The 16090-nt window shown below is 47.2% G+C and overlaps 3 protein-coding genes across 4 annotated transcripts; all 3 read right to left on the minus strand.

Annotated features, from left to right (window-relative positions):
- Window positions 1-3279: 3279 nt before the first annotated feature.
- LOC101759967 (serine carboxypeptidase-like 50) lies at window positions 3280-4990 on the minus strand. The gene has a single exon (XM_004961038.2). The coding sequence runs from the start codon at window positions 4774-4776 to the stop codon at window positions 3448-3450; it is 1329 nt and encodes a 442-aa protein (XP_004961095.1). The 5' UTR covers window positions 4777-4990; the 3' UTR covers window positions 3280-3447.
- A 489-nt stretch (window positions 4991-5479) lies between these two features.
- LOC101760373 (tropinone reductase-like 3) lies at window positions 5480-9384 on the minus strand. The gene is made up of 6 exons (XM_004961039.3): window positions 9101-9384; window positions 8863-8979; window positions 7688-7822; window positions 7483-7608; window positions 6580-6681; window positions 5480-5800 (listed from the first exon to the last, which is right to left on the minus strand). The coding sequence occupies exons 1-6, from the start codon at window positions 9230-9232 to the stop codon at window positions 5651-5653; spliced, it is 762 nt and encodes a 253-aa protein (XP_004961096.1). The 5' UTR covers window positions 9233-9384; the 3' UTR covers window positions 5480-5650.
- Window positions 9385-11452: 2068 nt separating this feature from the next.
- Window positions 11453-13897, minus strand: LOC101760788 (heterogeneous nuclear ribonucleoprotein H3). 2 transcript variants are annotated; one of them, XM_004961040.3, is made up of 2 exons: window positions 13690-13897; window positions 11453-12583 (listed from the first exon to the last, which is right to left on the minus strand). In XM_004961040.3, the coding sequence occupies exons 1-2, from the start codon at window positions 13713-13715 to the stop codon at window positions 11698-11700; spliced, it is 912 nt and encodes a 303-aa protein (XP_004961097.1). In that variant the 5' UTR covers window positions 13716-13897; the 3' UTR covers window positions 11453-11697. The 2 variants fall into 2 exon arrangements, with proteins under 2 accessions (XP_004961097.1, XP_004961098.1); XM_004961041.3 differs by having other exon boundaries at window positions 11453-12494; window positions 13690-13876.
- Between the last annotated feature and the right edge of the window lie 2193 nt (window positions 13898-16090).

A 16090-nucleotide genomic window follows, 5' to 3' on the forward strand; every position in this document is an offset into this window, starting at 1 on the left:
CAGGGCCTGAACTTCGTCCACCACGACCACCACCTCGACGGCCTCTTCCACGACTTGCACTTCCAGAACCACCACCGCGAAACAAAGATCTTGCACGGCCTACTCCACCTCTGCTACCAGGCCCCCTGCTGCCGCTCGGCATCCTGCTGCCGCCTGCACCTTGACTGCAGCCGGCCGCCTGGCTTCCGCCAGGTCCTAATGTGTCGCCGGCACCTTTGCTGCCGCCGGCCGCTCTGCTCCCGCCAGCCGCTCTGCTCCCGCCGGCCCCTTTGCTGCCCCTAGCAGCACGTCGAGGCAGGGGTAAGCCAAGAGTACGGCTAACGCGGCCCCGGGGAACCTCATCTCCCCTAAGGTACTCTGAGTATATGCTCAGATCTGCGTACTCCTCAGCCTGGGAGTTGAGGTCCAAGTTCTCCAAGCCGTGACGGGGGGCACTGGAAGACTTGGACTGAGAGAAAAAATCGATTTGGCAGGGGGGAATTTGTGGATCGGGCTGGGGGAACAATTCCTCCAATCCGTCGTCGCCGTTGCCCGCCATTAGGAAATGGGGAGGATGCGGCGGGGAACTGGGGAGGAGGCGTCGGGCAAATGGGGACGACGCGCCGAGGGAAGGAGGCGGCGACGAAATCTGGAGGAGGCGGGCTCAATGGAGACGACGCGGCGGCTAAATGGGGAGGACGCGTCGGCCAAATGGGAAGGAGGCGGCGAGGGAAGGAGGCGGCGGCGACCGGAGGAGGCGACGGCCGGCTGAGATGGCGGCGGGAAAAGGTGGAAGAGGCGGCGAGTGTAGGAGGTGGCGGCCAAGGGAGGAGAGGGCGGCAGCGTAGATCCGGCCCCGGAAGGGGACGGCGGCGGTGGAAGAAGTACGGGGACGGCGGAGGGAGGAGGAGGCAGCGGCGGAGGGAGGAAGAGGCGGCAGCGGAGGAAGGAGGAGGCGGCGGAGGGAGGAGAGGGCGGCACCGTAGATCCGACCCCGGAAGGGGATGGCGGCGGCGGAAGAAGTACGGGGACGGCGGAGGGAGGAGGAGGCAGCGGCGTAGGGAGGAAGAGGCGGCGGCGGAGGAAGGAGGAGGCGGCGGAGGGAGGAGGAGGCGGCGCAGATGTGCTGTGCGGGAGGAGGAGGAGAAGCAGATGGGCAGTGCGCGGGGGAGGATAGGGGTAAAGGTGGAGAGAGAAGGGGAGGGGTAGGAGGGGTAAAGGTTGGGTTGGGGACCACTTTTATGAGAGAAATGGAAGTTTATGATGGTTTCTCCTCCTAATGAAAACAGCACCCCTAAAGTTTATGAATACACTTTTATGACACCAGTTTGGATGCACAACTCCTAAAAATGACCTAAAAGTGAACTCCTAAAGTTTATGAGGTGGTATCCAAACAGGCCCTTAGCCACCGCCGAGAGAACTACAATTGCCAGAAATCAGTTAATTCTTCAGTTACATTGCACATGACTAAAAAGAATTTAAATCTCGATGGTGAATATATTAGAACGTTTCTCACCCGCAGGCTATAAACAGGAGTTGATTTTGTAGGGAGAGCTAAGCAACCTCAGTCGGTTAGCTGTACTGCCTTTGCTGTTTCAGAGACAGACAACGATTTTTTTTAGTCAGAGTAAGAAGTATATGCCCGAATGGATCAGCATCTTTACATGTCAACCAACTTACGTGTCCTCTGTCTTTAGAGCCTTTGTGCTGGGAGTGACGTCCCATAGTTTTAGGGAGTCCAGTACATCTCATATCAAATCTTCAAAAGTTAATTAGGAGAATTAAACATGAGTTAATTATAAAACTAATTATACAGATGGAGGCTAATTCGCGAAACGAATCTATTAAGTTAAATTAATTCATGATTAGCACATGTTTACTGTAGCATCACATTGTCAAATCATGGATTAATGAGGCTTAATAGATTGGTCTTGCGAATTAGCTTCAATATGTGCAATTGGTTTTGTAATTAGTCTATATTTAATACTTCTAATTAGTATCTAAATATTCATTCGATGTGACAGGAAATTTAGGAGGGATCGAAGAACAAACACCCTCTAAGCCCTAAGGGTCTAGAGTACAGTCAGCCGATCCAGACTTACGTGTCCTCTGTCTTTAGCTAAAAAATAGCAGGATATATTAACTAAGAACATATTTCACTAGATAATATAGTTAAGTAATGCTGCTTTCACTAAAATCGCAACTATGTGCTTATTGCGGTGCACATGAGGATCAAGGTCACCTGCTACTACGTTGTCCACGGGCTCGTCGGATTTGGAGGCTAATTGGATGGCCGCAAGCAGCATGCATTGACTCCTTCCGTGACCTATGGGACATCCACGACCTTGCTCTCATCCCGTATGCAAAGGTCCGCTCCGGCATCGTCACTGCTGTGCTATGGAACATCTGGAAATACCGCAATGACCTGGTGTTCAACAATGTTCTTGTGCCGGCTCATGTCACGCTTCGGGCGGTGGCCACTGACCTCGACCTTGTCTCAGAGATCCGGCTGCTGTCACCTCTCTTCTTTCGTGGGTCGATTACTTTTGTAATATTGTAACATTACTCTAAGGCCCCGTTTGGATCATTGGAATTGAATTCCATTCTAATAATCATAATTTAGACACAAATTAATTAAGCTAATATAATTGTATGTGGAATATAGTTGTATATTATAGTTGGTGATATGGGAGAGATACTTGTATGCTGCACTTCTACTATAGAGAAGCGAGTCTAAGAGCGTGCTATAAGAATTGAATTCCATCTAATAACCATAATCTATAGAATCAATTTCCATCTCCCACCCCATGAATTTAAGATAGGCTTATATCTAAACTTTGGAAAGTTGTGGAATGCCACATTTCAACATAAATTAGCCTACTCCATTAAATAGATTCCAATTCCTTGGACCCAAACGGGGCCTAAGATTTTTAGCTCCCTCCATCCTCATTTCTCAAAATCTTGTAGGCTACAACTTTGCATATATGCATAATCGTTCAGGCCGACTTCTTGCCTACTGTAGTCCCCTTAAAAAAAGGTTCAACCAATGCCTGCTCGGATCGCCGCGAACGGAACGGAGCAGACAGGCAGCAGCTAGCGCGCTCTGCAGAGCGATGGCAGGGAAAACGCGAAGCGCATGTGGCGTTGCTTGCCATCTCTACTCGCGCGTTGCTAGGAATGGGAGGGGAGGGGACAGCACATGGCAGCCATTCAAATATCTCTTCCATCTAGAAACCGTGGGCGCCACCAAAGTGCAAATTCTTCGCGCCACCAGTCTCAGCGAGAGTGCTTAGCAACAGGGAATTCAAATGTTTTTTTTCAGGAAGTGTATTTTCTATTCCAATTAGCATCACTCAGCAAACACAACGATTGAATCTATCCAAAACCCAGTAACAATATCATCAATCGATTATTGAATTATTGGTGCACAGTTGTAAGCTGCAACAAGCTCGTTCGCGCGGACAGGCATCAGGCGGCGCTCCTCAAGCCGTCGCCACCGCGGCGCCCGAACGGCCCCGCCTGCAGCACCCAATCCTCGATCATCTCCTGCGCGGCGCGGCCGTTGTCCGCCGGCACGAGGTGCCCGGCCCCGTACACCACCGCGTGCGAGAGCGCGCCGGAGCGCTGCACGTAGCCCGCGAGCTCCCCGTCGCCCCGCGTCCGCCACACGGCGCGGTCGGCATCGAGGAACGCGGGCAGCCCGTGCCATCCCACACCGCCGAGCCACGCCTCCGTCGACACGACGCCGTCCATGAGGTCGCGGACGCCCTGGTACAGCAGCACGCGCGTGCGCCGCAGCAGCGACTCCGCCTCGGGCCTCACGCTCCTCATCACGTCCGCGTGCATCGCGGCGCCCACCGCGTCGCTGCACTCCTCCCACGCCACGTCCCCGAGCGCGCCCAGCGCCGCCTTGGCCTCCGCCCTGTTCAGGAACGCGGCCACGGGCTCCGTCTGGTACGGCCGCTGCTTCGCCGCGTCGTACAGCGTGGCCAGGCCGGTCATGTTCTGCAGCCGCGACAGCACCCGCCCCCGCGCGTCCGACGCCTCGCGCCACCGCTCCGCGCGCGTCAGCGCCACCGCCTCCGCCTGCAGCTCCTCGAGCTCCCGCTTCTGCCGCGCGTTGATGAGGCCCGTGAAGTAGGCCGAGTCCGCGTGCGTGGCCACCTGCGCGACGGGGTGCGTGAGCCCGTTGCCGATCGCCACGCCGCGGAGGTTGACGCGCCGCGCCTCCGGCAGCGTCGGGTTCACGTCCAGGATGTGCGCCCCCGTCGCTGGGACGTACTTGCCGGCGTAGCTCTCGCCGGCGAGGAAGAACGGCCGCGCGCGGAAGCTGGGGTCGAGGGCGAGGAACGACTGCAGCGCGGCGAGGATGTGCGCGGCGATGACGGACTGGTTGGTGGGGATGTCGGCGGGGGACGGCGCGGCGCTGAACCCGGTACCGAGCGGGCTGTCGATGAAGAGCAGCCCGAAGCGGCGGTTCCACGCGAAGGGGTTGGGAGAGAGGGTCTCGGCGTCGGGGGTCACGAAGTAGGGGCCGAGCTCGAAGAAGTTGCCGAGGAGGCTGGAGCAGCCGGGCCCGCCCTGCAGCCAGAGGAGGAGCGGCGTGGAGGCCGGCGCGGTGAGCGGTTGGGTGGCCTCGTAGAAGGCGAAGAAGAGCGAGGCGTTGGCGGGCGGGATGGGGAGGTACCCCGACTTGGTGGGGAGGGCTTCATCGGGGAACACCGGCGCCGGGTCTGAGAGTGGGACGGTGACGGCAATGAGGAGGAGGAGGAGGAGGGCAGGGGGCGGCGGAGCCATGGCCGGATGGGTGCTTGACTGCTTGCTGAGCTGAACCTAGCTAGTCTGGTTGGGATTGGGATATCAGATTGTCACTTTTGTCAATGTGTTTTTCTTTGGAAAAGATGGTGTGCAGACAGTGCGGATGGGGTCGGGAAAGAGAGTTGTTGTACCCAACACCGGGTGCTTGGATTTAAATAGTATATGGCGAATGAACGTGACCGTCCCGTGCTGCAGATGTCATTAGAGCAACGCAACGCCCAAATGGCAACAAGAGGAACAGACAGAACACCAATAGTACATGCTAGGATCGCCTTTGCCATTGCATATTTGCATCACATCCATGCGCACGCTTATGCTCTGATCGTTCTCATAGAATGTAGCAGCAACAGAATCACCACCAGCTTATTATGCGACATTGTAAGCTCAACAAACTATTTCCGTGCGTTGACGAAAATTCCATCCTATCCTTGCACATGTCAACCTTTGCAACTTCGGCTGTGGGGGAACTCAACAAGGCTTTACTGATAGTCTTCCCATCGATCGAACCGTAGTCTCCTCTGTCAGCTCGTTCTCGTTCTCCAGGAAGAATTTGATGTCCTCGATAGTGGCAGAGTAGGGAAGCCACGGAACTTCAGCACGTTAACCATAGAATAACAGAACTGCTGGTGGAAGGCGCCGTTGGCACCACCAGCATTGCTGCCCATAGCCGGATAGCCCAAGATAAGCTGAAGCAAACATGCCGAGGGAGGACCAATCTTAGCACAACATGGAGCTTTTCACAGCCAATTATTACAGTATATAGTAGTTGCCATAACATCTAAATGCACTGGCCTAGTGGCACGGGGTACTAGTACAGATTATTGGCCATGCCAAATATAAGCTTCAGCCAGATTTACAATCTAGACTGCATCCCTCCAGCAACAACAATGGTTTCGGCTGTAATGAATGATGCATCGTCGGAGGCCAGGAATGCAGCAGCCGCAGCCATGTCTTCCACAGAGCCCAATCTCTTAAGCGCGGTCTTGTCAGTAAGCTCTTTCCTCTGCAGAGTGATATTCAGGTTAGGTGCATCCATTTGCATGCAAGGAACAACTGGATCAAGTATTGAAATGGATAGTGGTGAATGATTTTGTGTGCCAATATAATTATGAAATTGACGGGAAGCTCAGCAAGTATCTTCATGTTTTGTACTTGGGTATGATATAATGGAATAATATCCCCTTAGCACCACCAGATGGATAATTGCATCTAATTTAAATATCCTCATCTAAACCATCCATTTAGCATGCCATTTCTAACTTTTGAAACTGGAAATTTAATACAATAGCAAAAGGGATAGCACGTTAATATTAAAGATCGCATCCAAAGGTTAGCGATCAGAAAATATGTAACAACTGAAATCAGGAAAGGAATATGCAATAAACACTTATTTGAAGATCAGATCAGGATAGCCTTAAAGTGGATCATTAGAGCGTTCAAAAGTTGGTTTAGTGCATTTTGAATCAAGTTTGCATACATTTTCTATCCCTCTAAATAAACTGCCATCCGCGCAGGCATTGGTAATTTCTATCTATTTCTTAAGTGCACTGGCATGCGCAAGTAAAGCTTAAGGCCATACTGGTGGCATCACAAATTAGAAAACTACCTATAGAACTATAGAAGTACTAAGCATTGAGATTCTTTTATGCCATAGCCCATAGAACATTGAAACATTTAGGATAATGATGAAATCTTATAACAGTGTCAAATAATTCTTTTAATTAACGAATCATCAAAATATATGAAGACAAAGTATGCAAATAAAACATAGAAATCACTTACAATGGTCTCATTAGTTGTGAGGAAACTAGCAAACCGTGTAGGAACAAAACCTGGGGCTATACAGTTAACACGAGTATTGGGTCCCATCTCACCAGCAAGAGCCTGCATGCAAATACATCAATAGCATAGTAATAAAGTATCCAAAGAAATTAGTTGTTATCTTCAAAATTGTGTATAATATATAGTTTTTTACTTCCTGTCCAGCTTGTGTGCTTCTCCTAAAGGAAGTTTTAGCATCAAACTAAACTTCATTCCTGAGGACATCTAACATGCAGCCCCTGACATAAATACAAAACGCCAAGCAGACACTTCTATGTGCGAACTTCATGAAACTAGAGAGAGGGAGAGAGAAAGAGAGATATGCTTACTGTCTTACATGGCACTGAAAGGATCACTTAGGCTAAGACACTTCTATGTGCAAACTTCATGAAACTAGAGAGAAGGAGCAATCAAGAAGAAATTGCATATATGATGAAAATCTGGAAGTTTTCATGTCCACCCCGTTCTGTACCAAAGGTAGATCAGATGAAAGCCCTCTCACCTCATGCGCTTTACTACCCAACCAGGCAGTGTATGAAATTTTCAGATTTTTAACATATATGGCATAGCTACCTCATGTGCTCCCTAGTTATGTTGATATTAAAGGGCCATGCATGAGCATTTAAACAAACCTCCCGAAGGAAAGATAACTTGCTTATGTATACTTCATTAATCCAGCATTGTTCAGTTAACAGCTAAAGTAAAATATGTTATTTTACATTATAAGTTTACAAATATCATGATTAATAAAGGTGCATTAAGATTTATGAGAACTTTCTACACACGTCAACAATAAAAAGATGATTTTGACATTGATCAAATACAGCAAACAAGGTGAAAGATGACAAAAAGATCAATTTATACCTTTGTGAGACCAAAGAGAGCAGTCTTTGTAACACCGTACATTGTCAATCCTTGTTCTGGATTGTAACCAGTAATTGAAGAAATAATAATCACAGATGATCCCTTTCGTAGATGGGGAGCAGCTTCCTGAAAAGAAATTGATACATGAAGCAAATAATGCCAAACATTATTTGTCGAGAGTGTAAAGTAGGAGGAATTTGCCCACCTGAAGAAGAAGAATAGAAGCCTTGACGTTAATATCCCACAGTTTATCGAGAACAGCCTCTTTCATTTCAAGTATGCTATCTACGGTAGGATTTGCAGCAGCATTCGAGACAAGAATATCAATGTGTCCAAAGTTCTGCAACAGCATAATAGCTGATTACTACTACAAGAATACGAACCGTCACAATGTTACCTGATAACTACTTAAGTCCTCAAATGCAAAATACTATCTAAGACATGAACAGAAACTAAATAAGCATGCATCATGCCCCAGGACCTGACTGGGCATAATAAGTGGCCCATTCAGAACCACAGGTGCTGTATCACCACTTCTCTAGCCCTGTCCACGTCATCGCAAGTCTATTCTGAAGAAGGATCTAGAGTCGAGCTGGTTAGTTCCTCTATACACATAACGGCGTGCAACATGCTGAATGAAACAAGTGGTCTGAGATATGTAAAGGTACACTGTTTTTAAGACTATGAAAAATTTGTATGACTCCTGCCTGCGGAACTATTAATGGTTTTATGTAATTTCAGAGAGTCATCGACATGAATGTTACAAGATGAGAAAATAAAAGAGACATGACACAATTTTTTGGCATGAGACTTCCACAGGATAGAGATATGCTACACTACTGTTCATTGCCTTGGAAAGCTATTGCCTCATCAACTAATAGAGAAGGGTTACACTCATCAGTGAAACTCAAGTAGATACTAGTATTACTGAGCTTGTCTTTAGTTCATAATAAAACAAATGGACAATTTGTTAACTCTAGTGTTCCTTATTTGCCAGATTTCACCATCACCTCATTTAAAGCTGCAACTGTCAATGCAAGAGCCCTACCAACCATAAATCTATGTTTCCTAGTTCTGGCAATGCTACTGCACGCTGAAATGGATTAAGCACGCAGCTAGAAATACCAGGTAGTAAAACCAATCCCAATTTCGCCCTAGAAAGAGAAACCAAGGGGGCAGGCAGTTAAGGTCGGCTGAGCAACAGCCAAATAGCCAATTCGTAGTAAAACAAGTAAACAACTAAACCAGCGTGGCAGCGTTCACAACAAGGTTCGGCGCAAAATTGACAGGAGGGAGGCCTGACGGGAAATCGCTCAGCAACAAGAGAAATCTGACTATGCAATGTAACCCCCATCTGAAATCCCCTCCCCCAATTCTGACCTTGACGGCCGTGTCGATGAGGTCCTTGCGCTGCTGGGCGTTGGAGACGTGGCAGACGGCCCCGACCGCGGTGATCCCCTTTGCCTTGAGCCCCTCCACCGCCTCGTCCACGTTCTTCTGCAACCCCACCCCCAATCAGAAGCACGGTCAAGGGAAAAGCCGGGACGGCGGCACATCAAGCAAGCAAAGCAGCGCAAGTGAAACGAGAAGGGGCCTCTGCTCGGCTTGGCTGGAGGACCTGCTTCCGGGAGGAGATGACGACGGCGGCGCCCTCCAGGCCAAGGCGCTCGGCGATGGCGAGGCCGATCCCCTGCGTGGACGCCGTCACGACGGCCACCTTCCCCTCCAGGCGCCGGCACTTGACCTCCATCGCTGCGCCGGCCGAGCTTCGATATCGATCTTTTGCTGCTGCTTTGTAGTAGTTGCCCGTGCAGGACGGCAGGAGTGCTGCTTGTAGGAGTTTTGTTTCGATTTGTGGGAGGGGGAAGGAGAGTACGAGTCGTCGATGGAAGCGAGGCAGCGAAGACAGGTGCAGCAGGCATATCCGATCCGGCTTCCGTCTGTCCCGATACTGGAGCGTGGGCCCTGCTGAGTGCTGATAACTTGGCATACAGGACTGTTTGGATCGAGGAGTTAAAGTTTAACTCTTATCGCATCGAATTGGATGCTAATTAGGAGAACTAAATATGAGCTAATTAAAAAACTAATTGCAGAAGTCCTGGGGCTAATTCGCGAGACGAATCTATTAATTAGGCTTAATAGATTCGTCTCGCAAATTAGCCTCCGTCTGTGCAATTAGTTTTGTAATTAGCATATATTTAATACTCCTAATTAGTATCAAACATCCAATGTGACAGAAGTTAAAGTTTAACCCTGGAGCCAAACCGACCCTAAAGCGATTCCAACCAATATCTCATCCAAGCTTCTATCTTAAAAACTTTGAGGTCCCAATCTGAAATAATCGGCTCATACTGACCCATCATTCGTTGATGAGAATCCCTTTTCGCCCATGGCCCTTGCCTCTCATCCGCGAGCTCCACCAATGTGAAGTAGTCATAAAAAGAGACATCCTCACCGAGAGCACACGCACAGGGAGTTTTGTGTTTTGTTTTGTCGTGTGGTGTTATCCGGACTCTAAACTCTCAAAATGCATGTTCAAGTTTCCAAACTTGTCTCAAGGTATCATTTGGATCCTAAACTCTCGAAGTGCATATTTAAGCTTCCAAACTTGTTCTCGAGTTTCATCCGTGTCCCTAAACTCTCAAAATATATTTTCAAATCTTAAAATTTGCCATATGTCACGCGATGCTTTCTCGGATGGCATCTTGAGATAAGCTTTTTATGGACAAGTTTATGGACATAAAATTGCATTTTTAGAGTTTAGAGATCTAGATGACATCCCATGACAAGTTCAGGGACGTCCATATATTTTACTCTTTTTTCAACACCAAGCTAGTTTTGTATAAAATCAGTTTTTGTGTATTATGTATGCAAGTTTATTGATACTTGATTTGATTTTCGACGCAGGAGATATCCATTAAAGATAGCCATTAAAAATAACTATTGTAAATGTAGTCGTCGTATAAGTAGTAGCAGTAAATATCACCATTTAGATATAAGATGTTTATCTTGTTAGTTAAAAGATATGAATAAAATAGAGGTAAATGAGAAATACGGAAGTACAGATGAAAGATAGATGAAAGATAAATAGGAGGTTGGAATATGGATGAGATGCCCTCGTATAATCGTATGGAAGAAATAGGGGCTCAAATTTGAGAAGAGGGGTCTGCAGCGGCTCTTGATGAAGCAACGACAAACGATGGAACAGAAGACGACTTCATGGGTGAAGGCGTGAAGCCGACCCGTTCCCAAAAATAACAATCACAGACTCCAGTCACCTACCTCACGGACAACCAGATTTTGGCTAACAATCTACAAGCTCAAGACCCCAAGACCCCATCACCCAGGCAGCAGATTGGCGAATAAGACAAAACTTATCAGCATTCATGGACAACAACAGCAACACACAATTCAGATGCCGGAAAATTCCAAGACAACAAAACAAGACTGCAAGAGAAGGCTGGCGACTTGCAGCTGCCTGTTCGCTTCAGCTTATCAGCCACCGAACAGTATTTTTCTCTCACAACAAATCAACCATTTCAACTTTTCAGCCGGCTTATAAGTCCAGCTGAACAGGCCGGCTTATAAGTCCAGCTGAACAGGCTCAAGCTTAATTCTCGTGAACGAATGTAAACCATAGGCATGATTGCCCAGTGCGCCGAGCACTTAACCATGTCATTTGGGGCGAGTTCAGCCTCATATCTGTTAACTGCTTATAATGCAATATAATTCTCAGTATAAAAAAAAGTTTCAAAAAATTACATCCCAAAATGGTATCCTGCACCCGCCAAAATTTACATCCAAAAATGGCATCCTGTACCCGCGCCAGCAGCAGGTTTGAATCGGCAAAGAACAGAACCAGCGGAGACCCTGCAATTTAGCAGCTTCTCGTCGTTGGCCGATCGATCAGGAGGCAATTCAGGCAAGCAGTGGAGATAGCATCAATCCCAGCATTAAAAAAAACGAAACAGTAGCAACAGGAAGTGGATAAAACTCAGACTAAGCAAAATCCATGAATGATTTATGCCATACAAGTGCATCCAACAGAGGATAACCGTTACATTTTTTTCGCATAAAAGAAGATACCACAAGAGCAGTAGCAACGGGACGACACTGACTAGCACAACCTAACAGCGATACAGTAAGCATGCAGAGTGAAAGCTAAACTCGAGCACAGCTGCTGCATACAACCAGAGAGCGTCAAGCTATATTTCTTCATTGCCTGCCTCGGGATTTTGCCCTGCTAGCCTCCTCCGGGGTCGACGGGAAAAGCTCCACGTACCTCGTCCCGATGGTCATCTTATCCTTGCACATGGCAGTCTTTGCAACTTCAGCTGTGGGGAACTCAACAAAGGCTTCGCCGGTAGCCTTACCATCGGAGCGGTATGCAATATGCACATTCTCCTCTGTCAGCTCATACTCCAGGAAGAACTTGATGATGTCCTCGGTGGTGGCAGAGTAGGGAAGGCCACGGAGCTTCAGCACCTCAGTGTACTCCATGCTGCCCTTGTCTTCCGCTGGCTTCTTCGGCCTTGGAGGTGGTGGGGAGCGGCGGTACTCTGGCTCAAAGTACCCACCTTGGTTCACCTCATTGGCTATTGCACAGTAGTACTCCTGTTTCTTGCATCTGAACACCTCAACATATCTCCGGCCCATGTTCTGCCTGTTGCGATGCAGAGCAAATTCTGCTTGCATGGCCCCCTGGAAGACCACAAAAGCCTCACCAGTAAAGCGGCCATTCTTGTTAACCAGGAGGCAATCCACTATTTCCAGCCCCGCAAAGAACTTGCAGATGTCAATTTCGTTGCAATCAAAAGGGAGTCCTCGCAGCCGGACACCTGGAAAGTTTTGGATGCCAGTGCTAACCCCTGCACCAGCTAAGTTGCTGCTGAAGGGCTGGTAGAAGCCACCGCTGGCACCACCAGCGTTGCTGCCCATAGCCCCAAAATAGGGAGGGCCTGGTTCCATCATCCTGGCCCTCTTTGAGACATCCAATGGACTCCCTGCGTTCACTGCGAAGTAGGGATTCGATTCCATCATCATTCGTGGCCTCTTTGATCCCTCGTACCCATCCGAAACCCCCCAGCCTCCCATCATTGCCCTTCAGATAATCCAGAGTCCCAAAAAGAGAAAAGAAAAGGAGAATAACCCCCCATCTCTCAATCCCGATTTCAAATAATAACCCAAATATAAAGATAACTGTGCAGAAAAGAAATACTCCCTCCGTTTTTAAATATATGATGTTTAGGACAATGTAAACATCATATATTCAAAAACGGAGGGAATAGTGCAGACAGCAAGGACAACATGTAGTAAAACAAGCCATAATTTTTAGTCAAAACACAATGAAATTTGAGTCCCAATATTACTGTTGACAGCATTTATAAGAGCAAATTTTGGGCTATGACTGGAGTTTATCTGAACACTTGAATGTCATGTGTTTAGTGCAGTGAATAATATATATGACTCTGGCTAAATTTCTAATATTATATTTGATTGCTTTAAGTACATGGACAAAATTTACAGTTTACATTAATAATGAGCTGAAACCTTATCCTCTAGATGAAATTTGAGCCATGTACAGAAGTTGAATTATAAGTTTACATCGTGTGCTTGATCACAATTGGACGGTATAGTTAGAATTCAGATAAGGACAAAAAAAATTCAAGTATCACAACAAGAACAAATTATCTTAGAAACACCCTATTCTGATATTTTGCTACTGTAAAGGAATCAAACCAAATATTGCTAATTAATCAACACGGCACACAACTTATTTGGCACAAATTCGCTCAGGACTATTTCGGTGCCCAATAATTTCCCATGTGGTACTAAGAGAGTGCACGAAATTAACAGCCCAAAATCCCGTCACCTAGCATCTTAGTCGATGAATTGCATGCGGCATCAATTTGGTCCACAGCCAGCGGCGGATTTTGCCGTCGGCAAGGGGTTCAGATGAACCCCCAATAATCCCGGCGCATAAGCCCAATCTAATACTTATATTAACCAATTCGCGATGAACTAGATGGATTGTTTCGGGTTCAGGGAACATATTATCACTAAAATTCAGGGGCTCACATCAAAGGGCGGATTCTAAGGCAGAATAAGCGAGCAATCACGCCAATCAAGCTAGGGCATCGCAACCAGTAAAAGAGGAATAAGCAGCTGGGGATAAGGGGGAGAGGTGCAGATGCGGCCCAAGCATACCTGGATCTGGAAGGAGGCGTGTTCATCTGGATCGGCCGACGACCGGCGGGGTGGCGGAGGAGAGGGCGCCCGGTCGCGGTCAGGAGAGGGGACTCTGCCTCGGGCGGCTAGGGTTAGGGGTATCGGGGGAGAACCGGACGGAGAAGGCGACCAGCCGACCAGGACGAGGACCCCTTCGGCTTTGGGCTGGGGGCGATTTATTCGCCTTTCAAGGCCCAGGGAGACGAAGGCGTGCACACGCGGGGAGAGAGAGAGTGCGCAGGAAAAGGAATTTATTTATTTTTTATTTTAGTATTTGCAAAAATATATGTCTTAAAAAAATATTACATATATATATATATACCGCAGTTTGAAATGGCGGAAGGTGCTGTAGCATGCCTTCCCTGGGTAGCACATTTTTAAAAAATCATAACTAATGCATATGAACACGGATGGAGATAAACTTTATATGAAAATTGTAGCTCTAGACGACATTTACAACTTTATAGTTTAAAATTTTTTCATTTTGTCCATCTTGGTTCTCAAATAATGATAAAAGTTTCAGATCTAAAATTTTAGATTTGAAACTTGTGTCAATTATTTAAGCACAAAGACGCACCAAATGAAAACAGTTTGAGTACAAAGTTGTAAATCTCATCGAGAGCTATAATTTTTGTATAAAACTTATTTCTATCCAAATTCATATGAATTAGTTATAATTTTTTGAATGTGGGCTGCCCAGTTTCAGATATAAAATTTGACTGCCCAGTTTCAGATCTAAAATTTGAATTTTAGATCTGAAACTTTGTCAATTATTTGAGCACCAAGATGACACCAAATGAAAAAAGGGTTTGAACTACCAAGTTGTAGATCTCGTCGAGATCTACAATTTTCATATAAAGTTTATATCCATCCGAATTTATATGAATTAGTTATGATTTTTTGAAAGTGTACAGCTTAGAGGAGGGAACTTACCGCCGGTTGAACCTTCCGAGTTTGCTATAGTGTACCTTCCGCCATTTCATTTGACTATAGCCGTTTCAAACGGCAGCATAGGTATAGATTTGTATTTTTTAGATATATATTTTTACAAAATACTAAAATAGAAAAATAAAAAAAATCGCAAAAAAGGAAACAAATAGGCCTCGTTCATTTCGGCCGAAACGGCTAAAATGAGACCCGTTCTGGGTGGTTTGGTTCGACCCGGAACGGAGTTAGGTCTGTCTTGGAATCGCTGTTCGGTTAGGTCTGGCCCGGAACGGAAAAGGTCTAGCTCGGTTTTCACCCTCAACTTACGGCCCGTAACCAATTCCCACCTCCTCCCCTCCGGAACGGATCCTAGCCACGTGACGCGATGTGAGGAGACGCGCTGGCGGCGAGAGGTGGTGGCGTGACGGCGCGGCACATCTTCAACGACCACTACCGCGACGGCGACCGCTGCCTTATCCTCTTCTCTCCCTCTCATCCTAGATTTCTTGCTTCCTGTGTCCTCCGCTCGATCTGACGCTTGATCTAGGTGGCCGTGTTGTGCTGGACATGCCCACGATTTGGTTTGCTGGACATGCCCGCGATTAGGTTTCTTAGTTTGTGGTAAGGGACAGCGATAGGGTTCTTGAGCAGCCCAATCCTGGTTCCATGGTTCGTGAGTGTTCCATGGTACAGTTGGCCGGCCGGACGGACAAGGCTGCCGTGCGACTTCACGCCCTGCGCGGCGCAGCCTCCCGCGGCCCCCGCTAGCTATCTCCTTGCTACCACCTACCATTTCGTGGTGAAAGAATTAGTGTCCAAGATCCACGCATACTCATTCATTACCGTACCACAAATGCATAGGACCAACCAAAGCGATACAACTACTAGTACCTGTTACATGGAGTATATGTATGTACTGACTTGTTGCTCGTTTGATTGCTGGATCATTAATTTGAAAAGGTTACAGCACACCAGTGTGTGTCAGTTCCTTACTTTTGATCTATGCTGCTGACCCAAGAACGTCATATATCACATACTAGATGGAGTAATCCGAGACATATTACTATATTATTAGTAACATGATAATACAAGGAAGCGCAGAGAATTCGCAGACCAATTTCAATTTCAGTTTTCAGTTTAGAAGAAGAATGTGCTTTCTTCCTTGTAGCAGAGAGCATAGCATTTGAACCAGGATTGGGTTGATTGATTACAAGCACTCATCTTCTCCCACAGTACGTGATTTTAGCATATGTTTGTAACTTGTAAGCAAACAGAGTATGGTACTATGGTCTGCTCCATTTGGCATCCATGGCTAGTTCTCAAATGTACATTCACTAATGTGCCAGCCAAATGAAATGAGTGAGTTTTGGAAGACATCATGAAAATGTGGTATACAGGGAGGAGAGGAGAGATTGCTGTGTTTGCGATCTTCTTCTTCTTTCTTTTGCTTTTT

This window comes from Setaria italica, chromosome III, assembly GCF_000263155.2.
Source record: "Setaria italica strain Yugu1 chromosome III, Setaria_italica_v2.0, whole genome shotgun sequence".
Lineage (NCBI taxonomy): Eukaryota > Viridiplantae > Streptophyta > Magnoliopsida > Poales > Poaceae > Setaria > Setaria italica.

What these genes read in the sequence shown, in the direction of transcription:
- LOC101759967 (XM_004961038.2), bottom strand. Translation starts at nt 4,776, where the DNA reads ATGGCTCCGCCGCCCCCTGCCCTCCTCCTCCTCCTCCTCATTGCCGTC.
- LOC101760373 (XM_004961039.3), bottom strand. Translation starts at nt 9,232, where the DNA reads ATGGAGGTCAAGTGCCGGCGCCTGGAGGGGAAGGTGGCCGTCGTGACG. An exon ending in CTTCTATTCTTCTTCTTCAG is followed by an intron (nt 7,609 to 7,687) that starts GTGGGCAAATTC and finishes ATTTCTTTTCAG; the next exon opens with GAAGCTGCTCCCCATCTACG. An exon ending in TCACAACTAATGAGACCATT is followed by an intron (nt 5,801 to 6,579) that starts GTAAGTGATTTC and finishes ATCACTCTGCAG; the next exon opens with AGGAAAGAGCTTACTGACAA.
- LOC101760788 (XM_004961040.3), bottom strand. Translation starts at nt 13,715, where the DNA reads ATGAACACGCCTCCTTCCAGATCCAG. An exon ending in ACGCCTCCTTCCAGATCCAG is followed by an intron (nt 12,584 to 13,689) that starts GTATGCTTGGGC and finishes GATTATCTGAAG; the next exon opens with GGCAATGATGGGAGGCTGGG.